This window comes from Ptychodera flava (assembly GCF_041260155.1).
Source record: "Ptychodera flava strain L36383 chromosome 3 unlocalized genomic scaffold, AS_Pfla_20210202 Scaffold_27__1_contigs__length_13241970_pilon, whole genome shotgun sequence".
Lineage (NCBI taxonomy): Eukaryota > Metazoa > Hemichordata > Enteropneusta > Ptychoderidae > Ptychodera > Ptychodera flava.
The window spans coordinates 11351437-11377992 of NW_027248281.1; the positions used below are offsets into that span (position 1 = coordinate 11351437).

Sequence of the window (26556 nt, forward strand, 5' to 3'; positions counted from 1 at the left end):
CTTCAATAATGTTCGTCAAAACAAAAATATGACCACATTTAAATCCCCAATACCTGGGACGTTTATGCATTATTTGCATGATTTTATTTTCAAACAAAAGTTTGTTCATGTAAATGTGCGAAGGACATGCATGAAAGTAACACTGCAAGCTGATTTGGACTATGCCTACGTATTTTAATAGTTTAAATAATAAACGGATGCCGCACTTATAAAATGGCGCCTCCATGGAAAAGTACAAAAAATGCAGTATTTTCTGCACATGTACATCGTGATCATAAAAGAAACTAGCATGGTTCTATTCACTTGAATGCACAACACACGATGGCCAACATTTTGATATTGTAATCTATATTTTTTGTCACATGATTAGTTTTTGAAATGGCGGGAAATCTAAAATGATAATATAACGTTCGAATATACATGCCACTTTCGACACTTATGACAGTGTTAGACACGTTTTGAGTTTTTAATAGTTCTTATTCAAAGAAACTTGAGATCGGTTTATCTCACAATCGCACCTATAAGGCCTTTATTTTCTGTTCCATCCTTTTGAGGGCGTGATTTCAAAAATATAGCAAATCTGGAGGGGGATTTGAATGCATTGTGATTTGTTTTGGGGTATTTGAGGCCTGTATCCCCCCTCAAGATGTGTTTGTGAATGCAGCCTAAACAAATAATTTCTTTGTTATGAATATGATATTCCTATCTTGTAACTCAAAGGATGCTGTATCATGTTAGGAGGCAACAATGAAGATACCATTTTCAGCAATCATCGTCGTACCCGTTGTGTTCATTACCGTCAGTGCTAAAGTTTGACAATTGTTTTCGGCGCCAAGTAGGTCGACGTCCGGGGTCACAGTAAGGTCAAAGTAAGAGATTGTCCTTAAAGCGGTCGCGCAAAAGTGAGTAGAATGTCCTTGCCCTCGATCACAACACCATAATCGATATTGACACCATTGACTCATTTCCATAATTACGCCCCAAGCTACACTACGATCTTTCGTTCTAGAGCAATTCAATCACCATCCTTCTCAATTGTTTGCCAGAGTAACGTTCCTTCAAAGATTATCAGCACTACGTGTCAGACGAGGCTGATGCGCCAAACGCTGTCAACTAAATGAGGACATGCTTTTTAAAACTGATGATTTGTGGACTCTTCTTGCGCAATCGCCATGACAATCACCTTACTCAAACAGTTGCACGAAAAGGTTTCCACCCGCAGAGGTGCTGGATTCGTCTGACAAGTAAGCATGATTAGAGAGGTACGGGAGTGGTTCCTAGGTCCATATAGATACAGACAAAAAGAAACAGACTAGAAACGGGTATTGTTTAAGATGTAAATGTAATTCCCCTCCATGTATGCCTTGCCTCAGGTATCTCTCGACTCCGTTTTCCGAAGAGTGCCGAAACATGCACCATTCGGAAGTTTCCGGATTTTCGCCAATTTTTAAGTGACAGTATGTTAGGCAAAGTTCGTGTTGCTGATGTCATGTAGTGCTGAGGGAAATTGGCCTGCTGGCGAAAACGGGAAGAGGTTTGAGCTTCCGAGAGATGACTTTTACCATTTTAAAAATTCCTCTCACATTTTAATGAATACTTAGTGTGTTTGAATCAAATTTGAAAGTCCTTCAGTCAGATTGTTAGTCATATTGTTTCTTCTGCAAATCTTTCATTGGAGGAAGTGTTAATGAAACTGCTGGCGTGTTATGGTACGTTTGATTGGCGCGAAGCAGTGTTTCTGCCCTGACAGCACACAGGGTAAACATGGTTGACACGCGACAGGCAGCACGACGCCATCGACTTGTCAAAACCATAGACTGGAAGATCCGTCACTCGAAGGCGTTCCAGGCGTTCTCTACGCTCCCCCTTCTTACGAGGAGGGGAGCATAGGGAGCTTCCTGGGGCCACGGATCTTTCAGTCTATCAAAACTATACAGACAAGAAAAAAACAATCTGAGAAATTTTGTCGTATTTTTCGTATAATCTCCTGCAATTATCAACCACGCACGAAATCGGACACCCGTGAAGCTCATTTTTTAATATGAAGAAGCCATAGTTCATAGAGACGACTATGACATCAAACGGCATGCCGTGTTTCTAGTCTATGATTCTCTTGGTCTGTGATAGAGAAAAGGAGCTAGGGCTAATGGTACGGGACATCACCGTTTGAACTTCCAATAATCTTGGCATTGGTTAACACGAGATCATTAAATTTCGAGATTGTAAAGTGTAAAATGTGATTTTTATCAGACATTTGACACGACTACTTCCAAATACAACTCTTTGACGATATTGTTTGTCAGAGATTCAGAGATCCATCCAGATATCTTGACAAATTAAAATAAATTATTAGTGGTTTATAAATGTATTAAAAGTGGTATGCCCGTTTTGTCAAATATGATCGATCTGTGGTTTGCAAGACATAGTCATCATAAACGGAGTACATAGATAGGCGATAATGCTGGCACCGTTGTTCTCTTTTCATACATCCTACGTTCATGTTCCTAACAACTGCAGTAGGCTCGGTCGTATTTACGTTCTTCATCCTCAAACCACTATGAGAGTCCCTCCAACTGGAGGGATTGTGTACAAACCCATGTTTTCGTCATCAAATTTCGCTTGTCCCTCACAGCAATTTCAGGTTTGTTCAACATAATTTGACTTTCTTGCATTGTTTCGCAAAACCCGTGATTGTCTTGCTTGATGTATATTTTTGTTTCTGTGTATGTCCTACTCAATTTTACGTAATCATTATAAAACTTGGGTTTACCCAATTCTCACTTACCGTTTGAACTCATAAAAGCCTGACTCCCATATCCTACTATTTTCTAATATTCTCTGGAGATGTACCGCCTACAGTGGCGCTATTTGCCGTCATTTTTGGCAATAAAGTATGATTTTCTTTTGCAGACGATGGTTTCGCTGGAGTGCAATGCCCTTGAAAACGTCCTTCTAGATTTATTTGTTACAAGTCATTGTAAAATGACAAAGTCACCGCTTGGTTAATGAATTTGGAAAACATTAACGGAAATCATGGTAAATTGAACTTTGTAAAGCATATCACGAAAATGGCTCCGAAAGTATTAACCTCGCATATTGATGTGTGATTGCACTTTTGATGTACCACGTACGAATTGAATTAGTTACGCTAGTTTGTGTAAATAGTTGAATACATAAACAAATTCAACAAAGTGGTTGCGAAGTGGTAATATTTGTCCAGTGATTGTTTGGGATAAACATGGGTAGATGGACATAGCTAGCTTTAAGTTCCTCACCAAGAATTTATTTTTAGTTACTATAAATTATAACAGAATTGTGATCTGGCAATATATGATGCTAAATTGTACAAGCACGATAGTAACACTTGAGTTGATTTAACAATACTGTACATAAAGAGAAATATAGAACTGTTTGTTATATCTATCATTGTTGCTGTCATTACTTTGTACACAGGCCATGGTACACTAATGGAGAAATTTAGAAGGTAAGGTCCATGTTCATAAAAACAAATGATTTTGTCAGTATATTAGATGAATGACGACAAGGTATAAACCTACAATAGCCAAATCTGCGAGAAGCTACTAATTTGTTCGTCCTTTGAAAAAGAATGAAGTTGCCATTTACATAACTTTAACTTAATTCATGAATATGGCTCGTAAGGATCATATCTCTAAGCTTCATTTGACTGTGTAAATGTATATTTTCTGACTCGAGCTCCTAGACCATCGTAAATCTTACTCCTCTCGGAACGGTTTCATATATCCTACTGTTGATTGTCCAGCTGTTGACTTTGCTGTTGTAGCAATTCACCCTGTTCGGTGATAAGTTGCGTCAGCTGTGCAACATCATCTGCTAACGCTGCCAATCTGTTGTTATTGTAAGCAGAGTTCTTTCAAGACGGGAAAGTCTCGCTTCTACAGGATCTTCGATCGCAGCTTCTGATAAAAAAATAGAGATTACTGTTTTAGTTACTAACAATAAAACACGTTAATCCTTTAACGTGGATGTTGATAGTCGTCGAACAGTATCCTATCAATGGTTGCAACTGCTTTGTACTTTCTGAGATATCTCTCTGTAACTGTTTTCTAATAATACCATTATCATGGACTAAAACGCGTCCCACGGACGGATATTTGGCTTTTATTTATTCTACTCTGATTTACCACTTGTTGGGGCTCATTTTATTCTCGGCGTTAGAAGAGTTTTAACCGTCTTATTGTTTCGAAAATCGAAAATTTTATTTTTCTCCATAGAGTTAACACAGGGATGGCGGCCATTTTGAATTTCAAATATCGGAAAACCTTAGATAACTTGTCTCTCTATTTCCAAATTTTGCCCTGTGACCTCTAATTTTTATTCTTGATTTTGTAAGAGAATGGCCGACAGTTTAATCAAGCAAATATCAGCAAACGTGTATAACTTTCAGATTCAAAGCGTGAACAAAGTCAAGTAAGCAGTGTTGTACAGTGTCTTTTGACTACAATGTGTACACGGCACTGTCTGTGAAGTTGACTTACCTGCTTCCTTTTCGCATATCGACTTGATTTCACCCCAGCAAGCCCAGTCATTCCACTGACCATCTTTTTCCATTCTGATATGAACACAATTTTCTCGTGTTCCCTGGAAATTATTTGGCTCTCCGGGAACCCAATCGAAAAACGTAGCCTTAAGTAAAAATGGGATAGTAATGAAAGGTTAGTGTAATTTGATATAAATTATTCTCGACATAAACCATCTATACATAAAAACATTAGAAAAGTAGAGTTTAACCAGTGCATTAAGTGTGCAAAATTGAGATTACCTGAGTTCCATCAATCCATTCCCATCGTCCAGTTTGCGAAAGGCCCTTATATTCCAAGCCAATCCAAGCCCAGTCTGCGTCGCCAAGTATACCTGTGGACATTTTTATGAATAGCAATTACTATCATGAAACCGTTTTCGATCGTCATTTGTCTCAGCAATTTTAGCTTGAAATGATCGAAAAACCATGAACAGTACATTATTGTTGTTTTGTCACACTGTACAGCTACTTATAAGACTGTATATATTTACAACAATATGATGATATGTTAATGATATGCTGGAATCAGTCAAGTTGGCATGACAGGACAACACCCTATTTTAATCATAGCACGCTTGTACTTACCAGTCAGAAAGTGAGATTCTTCTATGTCTGTCACTTTCGCAAGATGGGAATCTTTTCCTTGACAGTTGTCTTCCGCTGCACGGAACGTTTTGATGTCTTGTTCGATGTAGTAGCAGTGGTTGTTGTAGTAATGCCAATTCTCCTCACAGACTACAACGATTGACATGAAACCAAGGACAAGGAAACGAAATAAGTCAATAACAATCTGTCGAATGTTCCTAAAGTTGAAGTTGTAATTATAAAACCTAAAAATAACATTTCAGAGTGACAAGTAAAAACTGCTCGCAGGTAACGTTGTCCTTCCAAAGCGATCTAAAAGATAACCTACATTTGTTTCAAAAAAAGTTGCTGGATTCCTCTACATCACAAAAAATTGTTATTATGCCATGGCCATTTTGTACTAATGCTTGTCTTGTCGCATAACCCACAGTGATGGATCACAACTGACAAGATCAATAAGGTGCCGCTATCGATAATTCTTGACAGCGTGACAGAACACTGTCACATCGGACTTATGTCTGATCTAGTTCCATGCTGTTACTTTGTAAGAGAAGTTTAACGACGTGAAAAAGTTTTACGGACATTATACAAGCATTATAGGGGCAGTGTTGATCGTTTTTCCATAGTAAGTGTCCCTAAAAGTTAATTGTTTTGTGTCTGTTGTTTCTACGGAAAACTTCAATGCGCGTGCAGACTTGTGCCGACCTTGTATTTTTATCACAGTGAAAAAGAATCTCGACATTTGTAATGATGAATGCAGGTAACGATTGCACCCTGCCCTGGATTTTCCTTCGGTAGTTTAAATCACAGTAGAAGTGAATTTGGAAGATCACTCACCAGCGTCTGGCATTGTAATGGTGATACTATCTCGTATTGAGTTGATCTCTTCTCTTTGCTCAATCAGTTTTCTAGTTTGATTTGCAAGTATCTGTTGTTGTTCTTCATTCTCACGCTTTAGTCGCGTAAGTTCTGCTTCTAGGACTTCAGATTTGGCCCTGCCTTCGTCCTTGAATTGGTCAAGTGTGTCGGAAACACTTGCGATATATCTCTGACTTTTCACCAAGCTTTCATCGTGTCTTTTGAGATGTGTTTTAGCTTTACTCAAGCTGTCGACCAGTCCGTCACTTACGTCAGCAATTTTTTGAATACTGGATTCCTGCTTGTTCAGCTCATCTCTCACCACGCTCATGGCAGTTACAGTGTCCTGGCGGCCTGGGCAAGTCTCGTCGTCGTTGGCTGGAAAGGTGAAGACATAAGCACACACATCGGATCTGTAACAGTAGTCATCATTGGATGGGCACTCACGCTGACCAAGCTGAGTGACAGCAGCCTGTGTAAGTTGGTTGATGCAGGAGAGCACACGCTACAGTCTTCAGGAGAACCATGTTAGTTTCTCACTGCAATTAACATGTTTTGTTGTATAGTTTGCCTTTATATACAGTGCAAACTGTATCAGTATTGAAAAAGTAATTTGAATATAAGGCATTGTCAGTCAAGAGGTTTCCTGTTATTGAACATTAAATCTGATAAATGTGTTATTTTTGCACAAGAACAATGTCAATTCTTGTTTATACATTTTGTTGGACGGACATTGTAAAGTACCTGGTCGGCACGCTTCACCCCAAATAGACAAACAAACCTTGGTGACCCGGTTTATGTTTGCCAACGTATGTAAGTCTATCGATTATCAATATTTTATGATAGGAACCCTCGCGTGATTTTATTTATCCGCCACTCCTGAGTTCATCGAATCCGTAAATGACGCGATGTATTCGTTGCTTCGCTTCGATAAAGTTTGTATGTGCGATGTGTGATAGTGAGCATGCGTGTGTGAGTGCTTCACGAACTCTACAACGTGTGGAGCGGTCTCAGTCAGAAAAATGTAACAACTTAGGGCTATTGAACCACTCTTTTTTGGGAGTGGAGATTTAGCCGAGCGGTTCTCTCTGTGGCCTCTCCGCTAGGCGACTGATGCCGTATGTTGTGGGTTCGAACCCGATTGAAAACTAGCCGTATTTTCTACCCTGGGTTGGTAACTCTGCTGGTGGACAGAATTGTCCACGAGGTTATCGTTCACCTAGTTAAAGCGATGTATTCGTTGCTTCGCTTCGATAAAGTTTGTATGTGCGATGTGTGATAGTGAGCATGCGTGCGTGAGTGCTTCACGAACTCTACAACGTATGGAGCGGTCTCATTCAGAAAAATGCAACAACTTAGCCGGCTATTGAACCACTCTGTTTTGCTCACGTGTTCACACACGTGAGCATATGTCGCAGCGATGTCTGTCTGTCTGTGTGTCTGTGTGTCTGTCTGTTGGTCCGATATCTCAAAAACGTCTGATCAGATCAGGATGTGGTACATAGATTGAGTTTGCAAATGGCAAGAACTGATTAGTTTTTGGTGGGTCTGGCTTGCATACTTTTTGCTCATTTGCATAATTAATGATTTTAGAAAAAACGGATATACATTAAAAACGACTGCACACAATTTGATGAGATTTGCTACAAATGTTGATCACACCAAGATATATCAGCAGTGGGAAGCATTAAGGGGTGACATGAAAGATAGTTGCTAATTTGCATATTTAATGAACTTTCCTAATCAGGGATATATATCTGATTTGACTGGATCAAAATTGGCCAAACTTGGTATGTATATTGAAGATACTATGATTTAACATTAAGCATTTTAACTTCACCCAATTCCCAATTTGCATATTTAATGAACTTTGCTTATTAGGGATATATATTTGAATTGATTGGACCATTGTTGATGAAACTTGCTACATGTATTGAAGCTACTATGATACAACATTCTTGAAAGTCATTAAGCATTTTTACTTCAGCCAATTCCGAATTTGCATATTTAATGAACTTTCCTAATTAGGGATATATATCTGAATTAACTTGATTTTAGTTATTGAAACTTGCTATATACATCAAAGATACTGTGATATAACATTATTGAAAGTCAAAAGACATTTTTACTTCAGCCAATTCCTAATTTGAATATTAAAGGAATTTTTATAATTAGGGATACATATCTTAATTGACTTGATCAAAATTGATGAAACTTGCTATGTACATTAAAAACACTATAATACAATATTATTGAAAGTCATGAAGCATTTTCTCTTCAGCCAATTCCTAATTTGCATATTTAATGAACTTTCCTACTTACGGATATATATCTGAATTGACTTGACCAAAGTTGACAAAACTTGCTACATATATTGAAGACACTATGATACAGCAATATTAAAAATCGTTAAGCATTTTTACTTCAGCCAATTCCTAATTTACGTATTTCATGAACTTTGCTAATTAGGGATATATATCTGAATTGACTGGACCAAAGTTGATGAAACTTGCTATACACATTAAAGATACTATGATACAGCATTATTGAAAGTCATTAAGCAATTTTTCTTCAGCCAATTCCTAATTTGCATTTTCGATGATCTTTCCTCTGAGATTCACTTGATCAAAGTTGGCAAACCATGCTATGTACATTGATGATTATACCAGCATAAAACAATATCGAAAGTCATTTCACATTTTCATGTCAGCTAATTTATAATTTGCATATCTAATGAGCTTTCACAGTTCGGCATATATGGCTTGAAGGACTTGGCCAAAGGTAATTACACTTGCTATATAAAGTGGTGATACAATGACAGCAGTCAAAGAACTTTAATATTTTCATTTCAGCTAATTACATATTTGTATACTTCATGACCTTTTAGAATTAATCGGTGGTGAATATTGTTCATTATGTTGATCATAATACTTTCAATGAAGTTGCAAACATTTGGCAAAGGTTCAAATTTACACATAACTGCAATATATAATGAAACACGTGAGCATTTTCAGTTCATATCTGGTTTGGAGTGGAGATTTAGCCGAGCGGTTCTCTCTGTGGCCTCTCCGCTAGGTGACTGATGCCGTATGTTGTGGGTTCGAATCCGATTGAAAACTAGCCGTATTTTAATCTATTTAATTGTCTCAGAATGCCCTTATTGCACAGAAATGCTCAAATGTACATTTTGATTGTTTACAAGGATATATTAAATGAAACAAATTTAATCACTGCCCCCATCCGTAGGGGCTTGCTTCACAACCACCTCATAGACAATATTTGTTTGTTAAGTCTTCCTGTCAAAGGGACATAGAAGCTGGTAAATACATGTAGTAATTATGATGGATGTTTACGACATTACCTTTAATACTAAAAAGACTGAATGTTTGTGTGTCGCTCCTGACAAGTCAAGTACTGTTCGTTTGCCTACGGTGTATCTTAATGGCGTTAAACTTGTTTTCGTAGAAAATAAAAAGTTGAGGATCGCCTAAAACAATGCAGCTCGGATATTTCTAGGATTTGATAAACTGAGTAGTGCCAGTAAAATGTTTGTGCACTTCGGTGAACTTCTCAGAAAACGAATGTATGGTTTTATGACACGCTTATCGAGAAGTGAAAATATGATCGTAAGGCAGGTACATGATCGTCTGTATATCATCTCCGATATTTGTAAATTGTGGATTGATTCCCTGTACCTTTGATTTTGTCTCTCTCTCTACCAACACAATATTATACAAAAGAAACATATTTTTGTAATGTTCTAAGAAACTTTTCCTTCTTATGAAATCAGAATTATATGTCCGAAATAAAGTGAAATAATAATAATGTAATTCCTAGGTCTTCTGAGGGCACCAGAGACTGATTAAGGAGATGTTGCCAAAGTCTCACTTTCATGGATGGACTGAAGATATCTATCTGAATGTTCCTTGCTTTTATAAAGAATGCTCAACATATTGTAAAACATGTATTTGATAGTTATGTGACCAAGCACTTTCTTTTTTTAAGATAATAGATTACCACCTGGTGGTGCAGTATCGGCAATTCCATTGATTTGCAATATTTCAAGGATTTTTGCGTCAAGGAGTAGTCATCTTTAATCGTGAGAAAGTACCGTGTTCTACTGCAGCTGATGGACAATCAGTATACTTCACAATGAGTTAAGATGAGCTAGGTGTACAAAACTGCCGAACAAAGTTGTCGCAATTATAAGAACACGATTTCTGCATGTGTCGTGGATATTTAGCAGTAAGTTCTACTATTTTTGAGAGAAAATAAAAACTTTTCTGAATGAGAAGGACATTGTTGTCAGTATTAGGCATATTAATAGCAGTAAGTAAGTAAATCAAATTACTTCCAACGCTGCTGGCGCACTGATCCTCCATTCACTTGGCTTTTGGATTTTTGATCTTACAGGATTACAAGTATAAGAAAGCGCGCCCTCACTTATCGATGTAGAGAGGAAATGAGCCGTTTGTTGCTTTGGTCCCTTTTCGATTATTTCATGATAAAATATTGAAATTCATGCAATACATCAAGACCCCATTTTTGTATTACAATTGCATACAGGCGATGATATTTTTCGCCGCTGCAAGTAATTCTCGTTTATATACCGATCTGATTAAAATCAGATATAGAGTATACTTCCGCGGTATTCTCTTGCTGTCGCCTCTCAGACGTTGGTAAGTGATCTTCCTGTTTTAAAACCATCACTTTTTGAATTTCAAATTCACTTCGACAGTTTTTAACTACCGAAGAAAACCAAGAGCAGGGTCACCACTGTAGAGTCGTTACCTGCATTCATCATTACAAATATCGAGATTCTTTTCAGTGAGATAAAAATACAAGGTTGGCACAAGTCAATGTACATAGAGGTTTTCCGTAGAAACAACAGATACAAAATAACTAACTTTTAGGGACACTTACTATGGAAAAACGATCGAAACCCTTCAATGCTTGTATAATGTCCGTAAAACTTTTTACATCAATAAACGTCTCTTACAAACTATGAGCATTTAACTAGGTCAGACCAGATGTGAAAGTCTTCTGTCACGTTGTCAAGAATTATCGATAGCGGCATCCTATTCATCTTGTCAGTTGTGATCTATGTAGATTTGGGTTATGCGACAAGACAAGCTCTGGTACAAGAATGGCTATGGCATAATATTAATTTATTGTGACGTGGGGGAAACCGACAACTCTTTTAGGAAACAAATATAGGTTAACTTGTACTAGTTACAGTGGGGCGATATTCGTTATTCAGCGGGCGCTCTAATTTTCCCTTACCACTCTTTGAGCAAATAATTTAATGTATATTGGGCGGGCATTGAGTAAAATTTGTGATTATTTTCCAGTTTTCAAAAGGGAATGAGGGTAACAATCTGGCAGCAAGAGGAAAGTGATGTTTAAATTTGCAATGCAGAGTGGGAACATTGGAAAGAAGGGGAGAACTTTTTCAGATCGCTTAGGAAGGACAACGTTACCTGCGAGCAGCTTTTACTTGTCCCACTGAAATGTTATATTGAGGTTTAAAAAATTCCAACTTCAAAATTCAGCTTCTTAAACTCTGCTACTTTACTTTCCATAATTCCTACAAGTTTATATTACATCTATTGTGCACATTATACCAATGCAGGCATATTAAACTGCGAGTTCCGAAGATAGACAAACTTCGAGGCCACGCCTGCGGCATTCCCAGCACGCGACTTCGGCACTACGTTTACGGAACCTCCCTCCCCGTATTAGCGAGAGACCATACCAATAACAGAAAAGAAAAGGCACAAAGGACTGTCACAGTCAAATGAAAATACTATACGTCATAGTTGAAATCGATATCATGCAACTACAGCGTTGACGAACCTTGTAACATCATATGGTGATGTCATTAAATGTCTTGTCGTCTACAAGTGTCATTTTTCGTGGGAATATTTAACACAACGATATTCAAAGCCATTAGGCCATCAAAATTATCCATATATTTTTATAAAGTATCATTAGGTCTTATTCTGTTTTGTGTCGGCCTTGTTACGTGTATTAAATGTCACTGCGTTCGTCCCATAGTAGTAGCTGAAAGTCACATGACTATGTATGATGTATGACCTCACAGTAGGGTCAGTTTTTATCACGACCTTTCCGTGAGACCAAACAGGATATGACATTTCCCCATTCAAATTGCAAATACTTCATGTCGAGCTTTACCGTTGGCCGGCGTGTCGCTTCAAACCATCCTCCCAGCGGCAGGGGTCACAGGCAAGTTTGTTCATAACAGGTGGAAGCTAAACCAGAGCAGTATTTGCATATTAATGCAACCGCTCAATAGCAGGTAAAGGTCACCACAGCCACAGTGTACGTTGTAACCAACCTCGTTACAGTGGGACGTTCATAACGGCCTGTGTTAATTCATACATAGTGCTATAGGACTACGTTATGGTGAGTAGCGTGCTTCCATGTTCATATTTTATAATGTTTATGATACATACTATGTGTAACCAAAATTGACGTTATTCTGGTATGTCGGGGTACATTTTCACATCCTTGGGTATGCATATGGACACAGTGTAAAACACAATCAACAGTCAATCAATTGGTATTACTGAAGTGTTGCTTGCATTGCGACTGTTTTCTACTAGATACACAGGCATTTACTGCACCATTGTCTGCAATGAGGGTGTATCTTTAAGCAATATACTGTGTCGGCTACGACAACTATTTTAATGTGTCACTCTGCAGTTGTTTGTTAAGTTCCACAATTTCCGGGTATTGCGTATCATTGTAACAGATCAAAGACACTAACCTCGATGTCAGACAACATTCAACTCTTTTAATCAATTGGCGCTGTTCGTTGTGCTGTTAGACTCTAACAGAAGCTGTATTTGATATACGCCATACACTATGATGAACGCGAATAGAAGGTATCGCTCACTGACATGTGTTGATATTTTGATCACACAATCAAACATGGCCGAGCAGATCGGCACTTTATTTATAATAGCTTGTGTCTACATAATTAAGCGCAATGCTTCCTGATTTACGCTAAGGTCACAAGCATCAATGGGCTCTAAGTGCCATCTCTCTTGTTTCAGAATCCGCATAAATTCATACTGAATTTTGTGTCGCCATGGTACCAAAATCAAGGAATTGTTTGAGTAATCTAGCTAGTGGACTTTGCACGCTAATCGAGGAACTAGCTTTACGTTGTTTTCAAGGACAACTTGAACATTATTGTGATTTCGTTGTAGAAATCAACGGTAGTGGCCCACCGATATGGGAACACACAAACATTTCGAGCAGATTTGTCTGGTGGTATGCTGAAAAAGTTAATAATTCTCTAGACATAAGCTTTGTTTTATATTTGTCGCTGGATTCCGCAGTCAATTGGTTGTTGTACAGTGGAATAATAGTATTTAAATATCTCATAAACAGCGACGCATTCATGTGTATTGTAATCGATTCAGTCGTGACATTGTTAATTTTGTTTTGGTCGTTAAATTTTAGACTTAATTTCAACCAGTTGGTTTCCGTGACATCATTCCCTGAACAAGAACTAACGATTTTAAGTAAATGACGAGGGCATGTAAGGTCACGTACTAGCTGACCGGATACGCACACAGGCACAAAACTGTCACGCGAAAAGAGCGCACTTATGAGAAGCTATTGAAAAGTTACAAAAATTCACAGAGCAGGTATTGACAAATGCTTCAATTCAACAACAGTGAATTCTGTTACACTGACGTTTCTTTTTCCCCGTAATTTCAAATTATTTAAGATGGCCGACAACGATATCTTGGCAGCCTTGGAACAACTTGACACGAAAGATGTGGAACATTTATGTGTGCTCTGTGAATTTGAGAAAGACTGGATTGATGAACTGCTGGCCGACAGGAACACAGGTTTACCTGGTAAGGTCACGGCAGTTATCGAGGAGTTGATGGAAAAACATGGAGCCGATACTTACAAACTACTTGAGAAAAAGATGAGTGTCCTTGGACTGCTACCACTGGACGAACGGAGCGTCATGGATGTCTACCAAGGAAGAGGTTGGTTATTTTCTATTCCTGGTGAGCTTGTACACCTTTTGGAGTGCAAATGTTCATGTGACATGTTTGACATGTGTCATATAGAGCAGTGTTCTTCAATTAAGTCATGGCTGTTTTGCCATCATATAGTTTCAACTGTAATAAGTAATATCAGTTTGTTCAGTGAACGTCATTGTATTAAAGACATGTGTTATCTAATAGTCAAAGTTTTTTCATTAGAATGGGTTGCAATTTTATTGACAGACAACGTTCGGCGCATATTCGCTGCTGTGAAATATCATAGGGAACTGCACAAAAGTCCGTCCCCAGGGGTAGGGGTGCTTGGTCTCAGGACAAGGTTCTTCTTGCTATGGTTTATGTTATTTTCATACGTTTGACTATGATATATATTGCCAATAAAGATTTATACCACCGACCTTTCTTTGCAGCTTTTGTGTCTTTGTCTTATGTTAGCACTGGTTTTGTAACGATTTCTGTTTTCGTATTTGTCCTTTGACAATCTTAATCGAAGTTTTGTCACCGTGTTGTGTCTATTATCTGATGCGTTTGATTGCCTAATTCGCAAAAGCAAGCAAGGATAAATTACTAATCTATGGACGCTGTCACCAGATTATCATCGGATTAAATTTGACTAAGTCAAAAACAAACGCACCAGCAAGGTATATACCTTGCTGGTGCGTTCGTTGTTGACTTTGAGAAAGTTAATCCGATGATAATCTGGTGACAGCGTCCACAGATTAGTAATTTATCCTTGCTTACTTTGGTGAATTGGGTACTCAAACACCTAAGATAATAGATGCAGCATGCTGATAATACGTTTACGGAAGATTGTCAAGGGCAGTGCTAAGTTAAGACCAAAACACCAAAGGTTGGTGGAATAAACCTTTATTAGCAATACAACAAAACACCTACCCACCCCTGGGGACGGACACGTGGGCGACCCTGTGGAAATATCAGGAATTCGATGTAAAATCAGAAGTTGTTTCTCTACGTGCAATTTAAGTTATCGCTGAGGAAACACACGGTGCCAAAATACAGCGCGGGGTGAATGATAAGACATTGGATTAGATATTGCAGTCTTCCTCATCAGTATAGCAAATACATTTTGACGTACATGTACATTCCACTGTAGAACGGCAGTAGGGTGAGCACAATGAACCATAAATGCACAACTGAATGGTGACTGTACATTTTTATGTTATTGGCAGGGACATGGCGACCAACAGAGAATGGTCATGACGACACAGCTGGTAAGCAAACATGGCGTAATACGGTCACCGAGGCGCTAGGCTCCCCTCACTTTAAAACAAAATGTGTAGAATTATTTGAAGTACGTTCCTCATCCCAACTCTATAAAAATGATTTAATTTTAATTACTTCTCCTTTAATGTGAAGTGTCCATTCAGGTCCTATTTGTTGAATTCCATACGCAACTGTTCTCTTGTCGTTTTACCAGGAAGATCATCTAAGCTTGTCAGTTGCCTATATGTCACGTTTTAAACACTTTCTGTGCAGCAAACAACTTAGTAGATAAAAAGATGGGTCTTTTGAGTGTTGTGATTGAGGTGTCCAATTAATTATGGAGTTGATGAGATCTAAATTGAAGTTACACTTCTGTCTATCACAAACGTCTGAGTGACTACATTCATTCACTCACTGTTTATCTGTGCGTCTCATAAAAATGAATGGCGTCCATCTGCATACATTGCATTTAATTTTGTTTACCCAGATGTCTGTCCTAATGCAATCTCTGTGTAGACCTTTCCTCAAGGTATTCCCTAAAGAAAATGCATTTTTTCATCAAAATGTGTAAACCGTGCTTGGACTTGGATATATTCACATTATGATGCATATAAAATTTTATAACTTCAGTATTTTCTCAGTGGTAAAACGGATTAAAGAGGATGAGAATTACTGTCTTAAAGATGACGTGCATGGCTTCATCGAAATTGAAATAAAAACGATCCCAAAAAAGTGAGTCTCACCACGTGTTTTTAGGTGGAAAAAATCAAATGAAATCACCAGCTAATGGCACGTGTTATCCCAACACAGTCAGATTAATTGCAGTATCATTCCGCTTCAAATCACAATATCATTATATATATATATATATATATATATATATATATAATATATATATATATATATATATATATATATATATATATATATATATATATATATATGTATATACACACACACATATATTATATATATATATATATATATATATATATATATATATATATATATATAGTTCAAAAAATATTATGTAATGCAAATCTAATGACATGTTGACTGTACATAGAAAAAAAGCATGCGTGTATACCACTTTGTTACCCTGCTAATTACAACTGGGATGCCGGTGGAGGGACTCTGATCAAAATGGACGACGACGACGACGATGACAGTCTCGTGGTCTGTCCCGACGCCCTGAATCTGCTGCGTGGAATAGACGGTCCCATTTGTCCCGTCGCTGTATTAGGACCCGCCGGTCTGGAAAGTCCTACATTACCAGTCAACTGCAGGAACCTCGACCAATCGATTGTATTTTTAGAACTTCCAAAAGCATGGACCCTGAGACCAAAGGTAGGCCATGAAATCGCGATACAAGTTTAGGCGTAGAGAGCTCAGCAGACGATGTGAATATTTCTGTAAGAAAGTAGAGAGAATCTGAGGACCTGTCCATTTTTTGCATAAGTTTTATATAATGTGAAGATGCACTAGTGTGTTTTTATTCCATCATGTACATGTAGTTATTGAAATCTGTTCAAGTACAGTTGATCTTAGCATGGCCTAGCGAAAAACATTGAGTCTGTGGAGTCGTGTTTCTTGCCTAGGGTATCCTAGCCACAGTTCTCTTCTTTTGCCAACAAAATCATTCTAAAGGTTAAGTTTAAGTATGCTGACACGTTGTAGATATGTACATTTATAAGAGAAATACTACCATATCACGAGAATTGACTGAAACAGTTAGTGTGGCAATTTCAATTTCAAGCCTTGCAATAGTTATGCATTTCAGATTCATTCATCACGGGGTATACAAAAACGATAATGTAATAGAAGATCGATGGGTACAAAATTTGCATTCAGCTGTAAAAGACAAAATCGCCATCGTATCATTTGATTCGTTTCACACAGGTGTATGGATGAGCACTTCACCGTTCAAGAAAACTCTCGATGACGGGAAGGAGGTCACTGTCATTCTCTTGGACACGGAAGGTTTCGGTTCACACGCTGCGTATGGCGACTCCGAAATCAACATATTCTGTTTGACCGTCCTCTTGTCGTCTGTTTTGATTTATAACAGTGTTGGTGTGCCTAGGGCTGATGACCTGTGCAAATTTAAGTACGTGAATAATCTACTTCACTTCCCCTCTCTCTCTCTCTCTCTCTCTCTCTCTCTCTCTCTCTCTCTCTCTGATACGAACATTCAGATAAGATAGAGTTGATGAAGCACAAGGTCATTAGGTTAAGTAACTCATATAATTGTTGAAAGACTAGTTTCAGATCTTAAACCCTTTTAAATAGATTGCAGTAAAAGACGATGAGTGTTAAGACGCCACAGTTCCTCCTTTCATAATAAGAATGACGTGGATAGTGAAAAGCGGAAAGTAACCGGCTTGCGACACCAAGCATTTAGTCTAAAAGGCGAAATAAGGAACAGAGTGTGAGAAACGATAGGGAAGTTTAAAATTGGTAAAAACCTTTCAAGAAGAATGTCATAATCACCACCACCGTCAGCATTGTCTTTTTATTTTCCTGATTTTTTTGCTGCTATCGTCGTCGTTTTGAAATGTAAGTGCATGATACAGTTTTGAAAAAAGTAACGGTACCGACATTCAAGACGACTAACTAACGTGCAAATTAAGACTCCGGATAATACAAACCTTTTACTCTCCAACCCTCCAGCTGGGTTCTTCAGCTTGTAAACGCGGTGAAGATCAGAAATGAAAATGGTACAACAACAGAAGAAGAATTCATCCATTTCTTCCCAAACTTCCTGTGGCTACTGCGCGACGTACAACTGGTTCCTAAAATTGACGATGAAGAAGTTGACGTTAAAGAATACATTCTACGAAAGGTGCGGAAATGTACTTCTTCCTTAAATTGGTAATGGTGGCCTATTTTAGTGAACGACATTTTAAAATTTATTGGTGTGTAGTAGCGTGACTTTCGCTAAATGAATATGGTAGACAGTATGTACTTCAGATTTGATAGATATTACGTATACTGATTGAGGCTAATGTTTGTACTACAAATTCTGTCACATTGCTCAGAAAGGAATCTTAATGTAACCTTATCCTTTTCACAGGTATTCCAACTGGAACCGAATGAAAAGAAACGGGTGACTAAACAAAACAACGAGATACGAACAGCAATGCTGACCTACTTTCCGGACTTTGAGGTGTACTCACTGCCTCTACCATCTGCCGACGTCGATGTCCTTGGCAACATGGACAGTGGGTTTTATCGAGAAAGTCTGAAACTCAATTTTGTCGAAGCTGTTGATGATTTCCCTGCAGCCACAGCTAAAACCATGAAAGCTAAAACAGCGTGGCCTTTTGCAGGCTGTGTGAATGGCACACGTAAGTGCATATGTATCTATGTATCTATGTATCTATCTATCTGTCTGTCTGTCTGTCTATCTATATCTATCAATTGATCCTATCTATCGACAGCCTATCTATCGAAAGATATATATATATATATATCAGATATCTATATATATGTATATATATATATATATAGAGAGAGAGAGAGAGAGAGAGAGAGAGAGAGAGAGAGAGAGAGAGAGAGAGAGAGAGAGAGAGAGAGAGAGAGAGAGAAAGAGAGAGAGAGAGTTAGAGAGAGAGAAAGAGAGGGAGAGAGTTTGAGAGTTAGAGAGTTTTAGTTAGTTAAATTCTGCCATTTATTTAATAAAATCATGACCACAATCGAACACCATCCAAGTTCTAGATATCTGCATGCCAGTTATGAGGGATTTATATGGCTCATTTTGACGACGATAATTGAAAGATTTGTAGTTGTTTAATGTGTGTCATAGTTTATCTACTTAAATCCCGTATCACTATAATCTAGCCGTTATGTTTCGAGACGTGCAAATGTCCTTCGACAACATGAAAAATTGAAAAATATTTCTCCAATGTATATTACTATGGATTTGACAAACATTTAGCGTTCGTTTTAACATGTTCCTATCTTTAAGAATTTGCTGAGCTGCTGACGCACTACGTACAAAGTCTCAAAAGTGGTCCCGTAGACTTGCTGTCTGTCTGGGATAATGTGTTGAACACGGTCTACCACTACGCTGTCAGTAAGGCTTTCGATCACTACAAGGCAGCCATGTTGGATTTCGTCAACAAGGAGAGTCCATGCCACGAGGATGTAATCATAACGGAACACGGCAAAGTTCACCAAGGTAGCTTGGGTATTTTCAAGGAGAACACGCGGAGCATTAAGGTGGCTACAATGACAGAAACGTATGTGCAGCAGTTGGTGGTAAGTCCAACAAAAATCAATTCATGTCACTGATATCTTGTCGATCGTTATCTTGTCAACTTACAGTAACAGAAGGGGTCTTTTCCATTTTTATGCAGAAGAATTACTAAACTGGAGTATAAACAAGGCAACCTGACCCGAAAGACAGTTTTAGAGATAGCTACGTTATCACAGAATAAACACATCCGGAAAGCAAAGCAGAAGTTATATATTATGATAAATCCGCTGGCACAGAAAAAAACCCCGCTGGGTCGAAGAATCAATGATGGGATGTCGCTTGTTTCTGTTCTCAGATTTGATACTTTGATACTGTTAATCTCTCGAAGTTCGTCAAGGTCACTGCCGTACTTAAAGTCCCTCTAGCTGTAACTCTTGAAATTTGTTGACCTGGAAAAGGCTTGCTATTTCCTCTGGTTTTCTTTAAATTATACAGATTTAAAGGATGTAGTCTTTTTCCCACCGAAAAATTTGACAAGTACATTTAAATTTAACCGTTATTTTGATTTCCAGCCACTTTTAAAAATTGGGAATATTACAAGAAAACATAGCATATGGGGTCCCAGTGGAAAACATTCAGCACTATGCATTACATTGGACTACTCTGTTGTTTCTGTGAAGATTCCAATGCATATATATATATATGCACTGCGTACTGTATTTTTGTTTTATTTGCATGAGGGCGCCATTTTATGTTTGGGCAAACATTTATTATTTATCTTTCTCAAAATCACAGATGTTGTCAAGGTTGACGGTTTATTCTACCTGTATAAACACCACTCAATGAGTACAATCCCATGAGCTTGTTTTAGTTTGGAAGTAAAATCACAAAAAATATGCTAAAAAAGGTGAAATTATCTACCTGCATGATCACAAACACGTTTATTCGTCTTCTACTTGTACATATATTGACTAGATTTTGCTTTCAATATTCAACTTATAGTGACATAAACGTACATGTATGCTGGAACAAAATTTCAAATTCGGCAAAATTAAACAGAAAGACAAAATTATTAAATTAAAAGTAATAGCCGTTAGACGAAGATAGTATCACGATATTCCTTTGCAAAATGGCAACTTCAAATGACCTATGTATTGTAAACACCACTGGAACTAATTCGCTATTATTGGATAGTGTACCAATGTTGGTTTCATATGATAATGGAAGCTCATCTGCTTTTCTTTTTTGCAAGGCACTTGATTTTATGAGCAATTTGTAATGTTGCGACTTTCAGCTATAGGGAACCTAAAATTAATATAAGTTAATATATACTATTTACTGTCTGTTTTGTGCTGTTTTGTGTCTATGTTTACAACTATTGTCTTACAAATTTTGACCTAGTGTTATTGGATTATGGATTGGTATGATTGCGATTATTTTATATATATATACTTGAACAATTAAAAGATCCAATTCTGCCAAGTTAGTTCCAACCATGTTTGTATTATTTTGCTTGTGTTGTTCGCAGGAAAAAATCGCTGTCTACGATGAGATGAACAACGCATACAGCACAGGTCTCCTGCCTCAACTCCTCGAAATAAACATCAAGAGATCGAGGGCGTTTTGCCGTGGACTTGCCAGGGAACTTGTTGAGAGCAAGCTAAGGGGTCTGGATGTGAAGAAATGTGCCGACGACGATGCCACATTCAAGGACATCGAAAAGGTGCTTCAGGAAATCGACGAAATGTACGACGACCGCGCTAGGCGGCCTCAAAAGCTAGAAATATATGAGCAGGAAATAGCAAAGGTATGTTTTATATTAGAACTGATATGATACGATTGAAATTGTTATTTCACTACTTTCTCGGGTATCAGTATGTGCCAGTATGTCAGTTGTATTTGTCAATTAATACGTGGCATGTTCTTGTCCATTTTCAGGCAATTATGAGGTTCTACAATGATAACATTGAGTATTTAAGTCAGTTGAAATACTTCAGACCTCCGCAGGAAGCAGAGAAGATAAGAGAGGCGAACTGAAAGCACGGGCAGCAGCAGATGCAATGGTAATAATTTTTTTTATTGGGATGCTGCTACAATCAGTCGGACCGCAACACGAAACAAAATAAAATCAATATAAGAAAAAATCAACATATGACATTGTTACAACAGTAAAATTGTAAATATATATCAATATCGTACTAGCATTTAACCGCAATTGCCAACTTGAGCAAAATAAGTACCTTGGGATGCCTGATGCCGAGATTTCGAAATCACAACCGATTTTCCGCTGTCTTGCTCACAAATATGACTAGGCACCGATTGTCATCAAAGCAGATTTCATGGAACAATGTCTCTTAAATGGAATATGTATGAATCTTATTCAAGGCTTGGCTTCATAAAACCTGTATAGCGCCAGCATAGTGTTTCCTCTGTAAGCTCTTTCCACGTTTACTTTTCCACAGGAGAAAAGAAATTCTCAAAAGAAAAGACGACGGCAAAATCAGATTGAGAAGACGGCTGTGGTGAGTTTAAGGTCTATCTTGATCGTAAGATTTGAATTTACGTAATCCAGACACTGGCCAAGTTACAGACTTTGGAAAATAGTGTATTTTGTACCAGATCCTCGTGTTTTACTTGACGGCCATGTAATTTCAATGACTGACGTGCTATATCTGTACAGTGTGGATTTAAGCTTAATCCTGAATCAGTGGTACACATACCGCTGATGCAAATAGGATTCACTAAAGCACACAGTTTAAAATACAATCAACATAAACACGAAACATTTCTATAATGGTGTCAATCCAAGACGAAGAGAATTTATCTCTTGACTCGTCGTCCCTAGGGTACTATGTGTTGCGAAAGAGAAAGTTTTGCTCAAACTTTCCCAGAAGGAAAAATTGAACCGTTTTGTCGCCTAATCAATCTAAAATTAGAGATGGGATTAGAAACAGATAACCAAAGCTTTAATAGTCTTTAACTTTCAAAACAGCATCCACAAACGTACCCTGTGCTAACTAAATGCAGAAAAAAACATGCACGGCGAATATTTTAATTGCATTCCATCGGCTTCAAAATGAGCATACACGAACAGCAGACCAGAAGATTGTTTTACAATGATTGCTTCCCAACATACACGTGAGATCGTTCTCTCAAAGAGGATTTTGATAGTTTTGTTTGCTTGCCAATGAAAATCCATTTCGGTTTTATAGAAACATTCTTTGTACTGATGAGGTTGTCCGTCCCTTATTAAGATCATTCACTTTACATGATATACTGAGAGGCATCGCCATATCTTTCAGTTACTCGCCGCCTTGGAAGACGTCCGTGGAGAGCAGAAACAACGTACAAACGATACAACTGTCATACGCTCAGTGTTGAGACAGAAAAGTCAAACCCTTGGCAAGACTCACGCCACACTCATTGGTAAGATAGAGAAAATTGATAGGCAGTTGGAGAGAAAACATACTGTCAAAACTGACGAACTGGAAAAACGCACCTGTGAGGTCGAAAATCGCCGTAAGTATCTAACCAGAGACAATGAACTTTGAACCTGTAATGTTTGCGATACTGGCAATGTAAGCGACCTAAAATGCTTGTCACGTATATGACACCAATCTTGTGTTCTGGACGTCCAGCGTTTAGATGATAGGGTCCGGATTTGGTTTTATTAGCTTCGAAAGGAAAGTTCGAACTGAGCTTCAGTCTCAAAATCAAGGTCATCAGTAAGTAAGTATAGGGGTTACGTTTAGTCATCCATGGGACATCGTCGACTTAACGCATGCATTTGAATGTATAGTTCGCCTTTGTACGCTGTTTGTGGAGCAGTAACGCCATTTGTCACATCAAGTTACCTAGGCAAAGACGGTTTGTCAAATCAGTCAGCGATCGGATGGAATCATTGATTTGATGAAGCATGGGAAAATCCATTAGACCACTATCTATTTAAACATCATACTGATTCATCTATATTGCTACCGCGAGTTGTCGATTTTTTGTGTATAAATACGGCCTCGAACATCAATATTCTTTATAGCTACGACGTTACCGCTGTTAGTGTGCCTAGTATTTCAACACCTTACGGCTCTGCAGACTCTTGTCAGCTTTATAGCATAGGGAATGTAATGTATAAAGCAATAGATTAGCGCAGCAACTCGAGCAAGCTGTCACCAATATTTTTATAACGGTTTTCTATTCTTTTTTTAACTTCAGTGAGAAAAGAAGAAATAAAACTGGAAGAGGACAGCAAAAAACAAGAAGAAGGTGAGATTCCACATCGTCATCGCCAAGTGTCTCACGCTATAGATAATTTGTGAATTTTTTTTTCGGTTGCCAGAGAATGGCTATTAGTTCAAAGTGTTACTCTTTACGTATTCAGTAATTTCTTTCATATATCATTGCAAGAAGCAGCACTACTCATTTACAAAAACAGTCTGCATCATAAGCACCTCTAATTATCACAATATCGTAGTTCAAGTTCACTGAAGTCCTTTACTTTTTTACTTCTTTAATCAAGAGTATTCACGTGAATCCGAGAAGCTGAAACGAGAAGGTTGGTGAATGCCATTTTGTTATGGTATGTGTCGTGCATAGATCTGTTGTGTGGTGTTGTGTGGTGTGTACGTATATATGAGAGAGAGAGAGAGAGAGAGAGAGAGAGAGAGAGAGAGAGAGAGAGAGAGAGAGAGAGAGAGAGAGTACTCTATATGGGGCCAGTTTTAATTCTTTTTTCGATAAAGTATTACTATTTTCTCTTTACAGAAACCGACTGGAAGAAGAAAAAATCGTCATGGCATTGTTGTTGTCTCTGAATGACGTTACTATTACGTCATCTCTTTTTTGACATGCAATATGTACTGTCCCTGAAACCCCAGTCAAAAGTCTGCTATTTGGTTGTCAGTATTGAATAGTTTGGAGTGTGTTTTTATATATTTCTGAATGCAATATGCACTGGCCTTTAAACCTCAAAAGTCTGCCATTTGATGTTCAGTATTATACAGTTTGGAGTGTGTCTTTATATATTTTCGGAAAGCTGTTATCTGTAGTCATCATTTTATTCAATTTTGTGTGACTTATTTTGTTATCTAAGTGGTTTGTTGTAGCTTTTAATTTGCAGTCAGAGGCAGTGCCATTATTTGAGTTCTGTTATTTTTGATAATTATGTCTCTGTATCTGGCAAGAATGTATTTCACAAATGTATCAGTTGTATACCATATCCTATTCTCGCTTTGAAGTCGATTAAACTCACCATTTTTTGCGTGAATTGACAGGGATTTTGTTTCGGATATGATGGGCTTTAAATTGCATAAACTGTCATCGTGTACTGATGGTTACCGTGCCATGGACAGAGCTACTAGGACAGTCTAAGGGAATGTGCGATCGGTTAAATGTTAACCCGTGTGTAACCTGGCATAATATATTTCCAACAATGGGGTGCAATGATGAAGATAAATAAATAATTTCACCAATACTATGCAATATACTACATATTTTTGTCTTCTTGGACGGGGATGATTGAACAATGTTTGATCTAGCTATTCATGTAGTCAAATATGTTAATAAAACGCTAGACAATTTTCCCAATATCTTTGACTTTTACCGTTTTATTGATGCCCTTCGATGACCTTGATTTACATGTTAACGCTGTTGTCGATGAAGTTAGAATACAAAGATTGTGGACTTATTTCCATAGTATTCTGTAGTATATACGTCAATTAAAAGTGCAAAAAACACGCTTACTTGCAAAGTTTATCTTTTCCTAGCCAAGGTTTTTACCTGATAATAAATCTGAAAAATGACCTGGATAATGTATTCGATCAACACTGCTATGAATTTATGTAATTCATTATAACAGTTTGGAGATCCACACAGATAGCTCTGATTAATCGGACAAAGATGTGTAAACAAGTTAGTCTACGTAAAGCAGGGGGATGGACGAATCAATCAATAAAACGTTGGATCGCATATCATTTCTCTTAATTTTACTCAACAGAACACTGTATATTGAGTGTGTAGGTTTATGAGCGGTCGTTTTTTACACGAAGAAAGAGGTCATGCAAGTTTTACACAGCAATGTCATATACGTGCCTCGATTTATTAAAGAAGACAAATACAACATGGTCAGTCATCATAGACTGAATCTTTACACCCGCAGAGTCAGAGTGAAAAAACACACTTGACCGCACTAGTTAATATTCAACAAACAGCAAACATCGATCTTACACTGTGGCTGCAATTTATAACCGTAACGATGATAAGCAAACGCCGATCACGACTGACATAGATCATTGTGACGGTTCGTTTTTGACATTGGATTGCGACAATGCGCCCAATATGACTGGAAAAACTTACAATAATCTCTGATGAAACTATTTGGCCAGTCTTTGATTCAGGTGGGTTAATTAGCTACTGCTTGATTATAGGACCATATGGTACTGTTGTTACGTTGGACGTACTTTATCTCCTATGCTGTCAGGTCAGCCTTCTTTTGACAAGTATACGCAAATAATGGGGACGTACCGCTCATAAACTAGAATACCCCTTATGTGTACACGTAGCAAAACATGTGCTGTCAGATCGAAATGCATATATCAAATTCGCATGCGCCGACATTAATTAAGTATAGGCATGATTCAATTCGACTGCAAAATAGTATATTCTTTGCAAGTTTTTTTTATCCTCAAGTATCTCCGAAAGAATCTTACGAAGGTTGATTTTCATAGAATCTCGTATCTATGACTCCGCCTTTCGTATAACATAGACATTACTAGCAAAATAATACAGTCTATGGTTCAACTATTGTGACGGATAAATGGTTTACTTGAGCTCTTTTGCTAGTCTTCTTTCATTCAGTAGTTGCCGTGCATTTGCATTTGGAAACATTTGAGGGGAATCCATCCAAGACCGTACCGTATGACGTGTTTGCATTTTGCTTGGTTTGACCGCTATCAGTGTGTGTAGTCTGGTTTGATCCAGCTATCGTGACACCAGAGAATGACCGTCACTTCCCAATCGAAAACTTATGAACCATATCACTGAACAATAGTAGTTGTACCCCTTAAACCGTGCGATCGGTACCA

General features: G+C 37.9%; 2 protein-coding genes across 3 annotated transcripts; one reads left to right on the forward strand and one right to left on the reverse strand.

The window, feature by feature from the left end:
• Nucleotides 1–1323: 1323 nt before the first annotated feature.
• On the reverse strand, nucleotides 1324–6547 carry LOC139126517 (C-type lectin domain family 10 member A-like). Its single transcript, XM_070692567.1, has 6 exons — nucleotides 5984–6547; nucleotides 5147–5296; nucleotides 4802–4893; nucleotides 4518–4665; nucleotides 2495–3938; nucleotides 1324–1658 (listed from the first exon to the last, which is right to left on the reverse strand). Exons 1-5 carry the CDS (start codon nucleotides 6333–6335, stop codon nucleotides 3853–3855), a joined length of 828 nt encoding a protein of 275 aa, XP_070548668.1. The 5' UTR covers nucleotides 6336–6547; the 3' UTR covers nucleotides 1324–1658; nucleotides 2495–3852.
• Nucleotides 6548–12112: 5565 nt separating this feature from the next.
• LOC139126500 (guanylate-binding protein 6-like) lies at nucleotides 12113–25060 on the forward strand. 2 transcript variants are annotated; one of them, XR_011550604.1, is made up of 15 exons: nucleotides 12113–12430; nucleotides 13767–14037; nucleotides 15246–15287; nucleotides 16346–16626; nucleotides 17179–17386; nucleotides 17950–18121; nucleotides 18353–18626; nucleotides 19247–19539; nucleotides 21006–21284; nucleotides 21416–21540; nucleotides 21940–21999; nucleotides 22780–22996; nucleotides 23690–23740; nucleotides 23994–24029; nucleotides 24239–25060. XR_011550604.1 is itself a non-coding variant. In XM_070692554.1 (7 exons), exons 1-7 carry the CDS (start codon nucleotides 16608–16610, stop codon nucleotides 21512–21514), a joined length of 1344 nt encoding a protein of 447 aa, XP_070548655.1. In that variant the 5' UTR covers nucleotides 16471–16607; the 3' UTR covers nucleotides 21515–21541. The 2 variants fall into 2 exon arrangements, 1 of the variants encoding a protein (XP_070548655.1); XM_070692554.1 differs by lacking the exons at nucleotides 12113–12430; nucleotides 13767–14037; nucleotides 15246–15287; ... (3 more) ...; nucleotides 23994–24029; nucleotides 24239–25060 and having other exon boundaries at nucleotides 16471–16626; nucleotides 21416–21541.
• Nucleotides 25061–26556: the final 1496 nt, after the last annotated feature.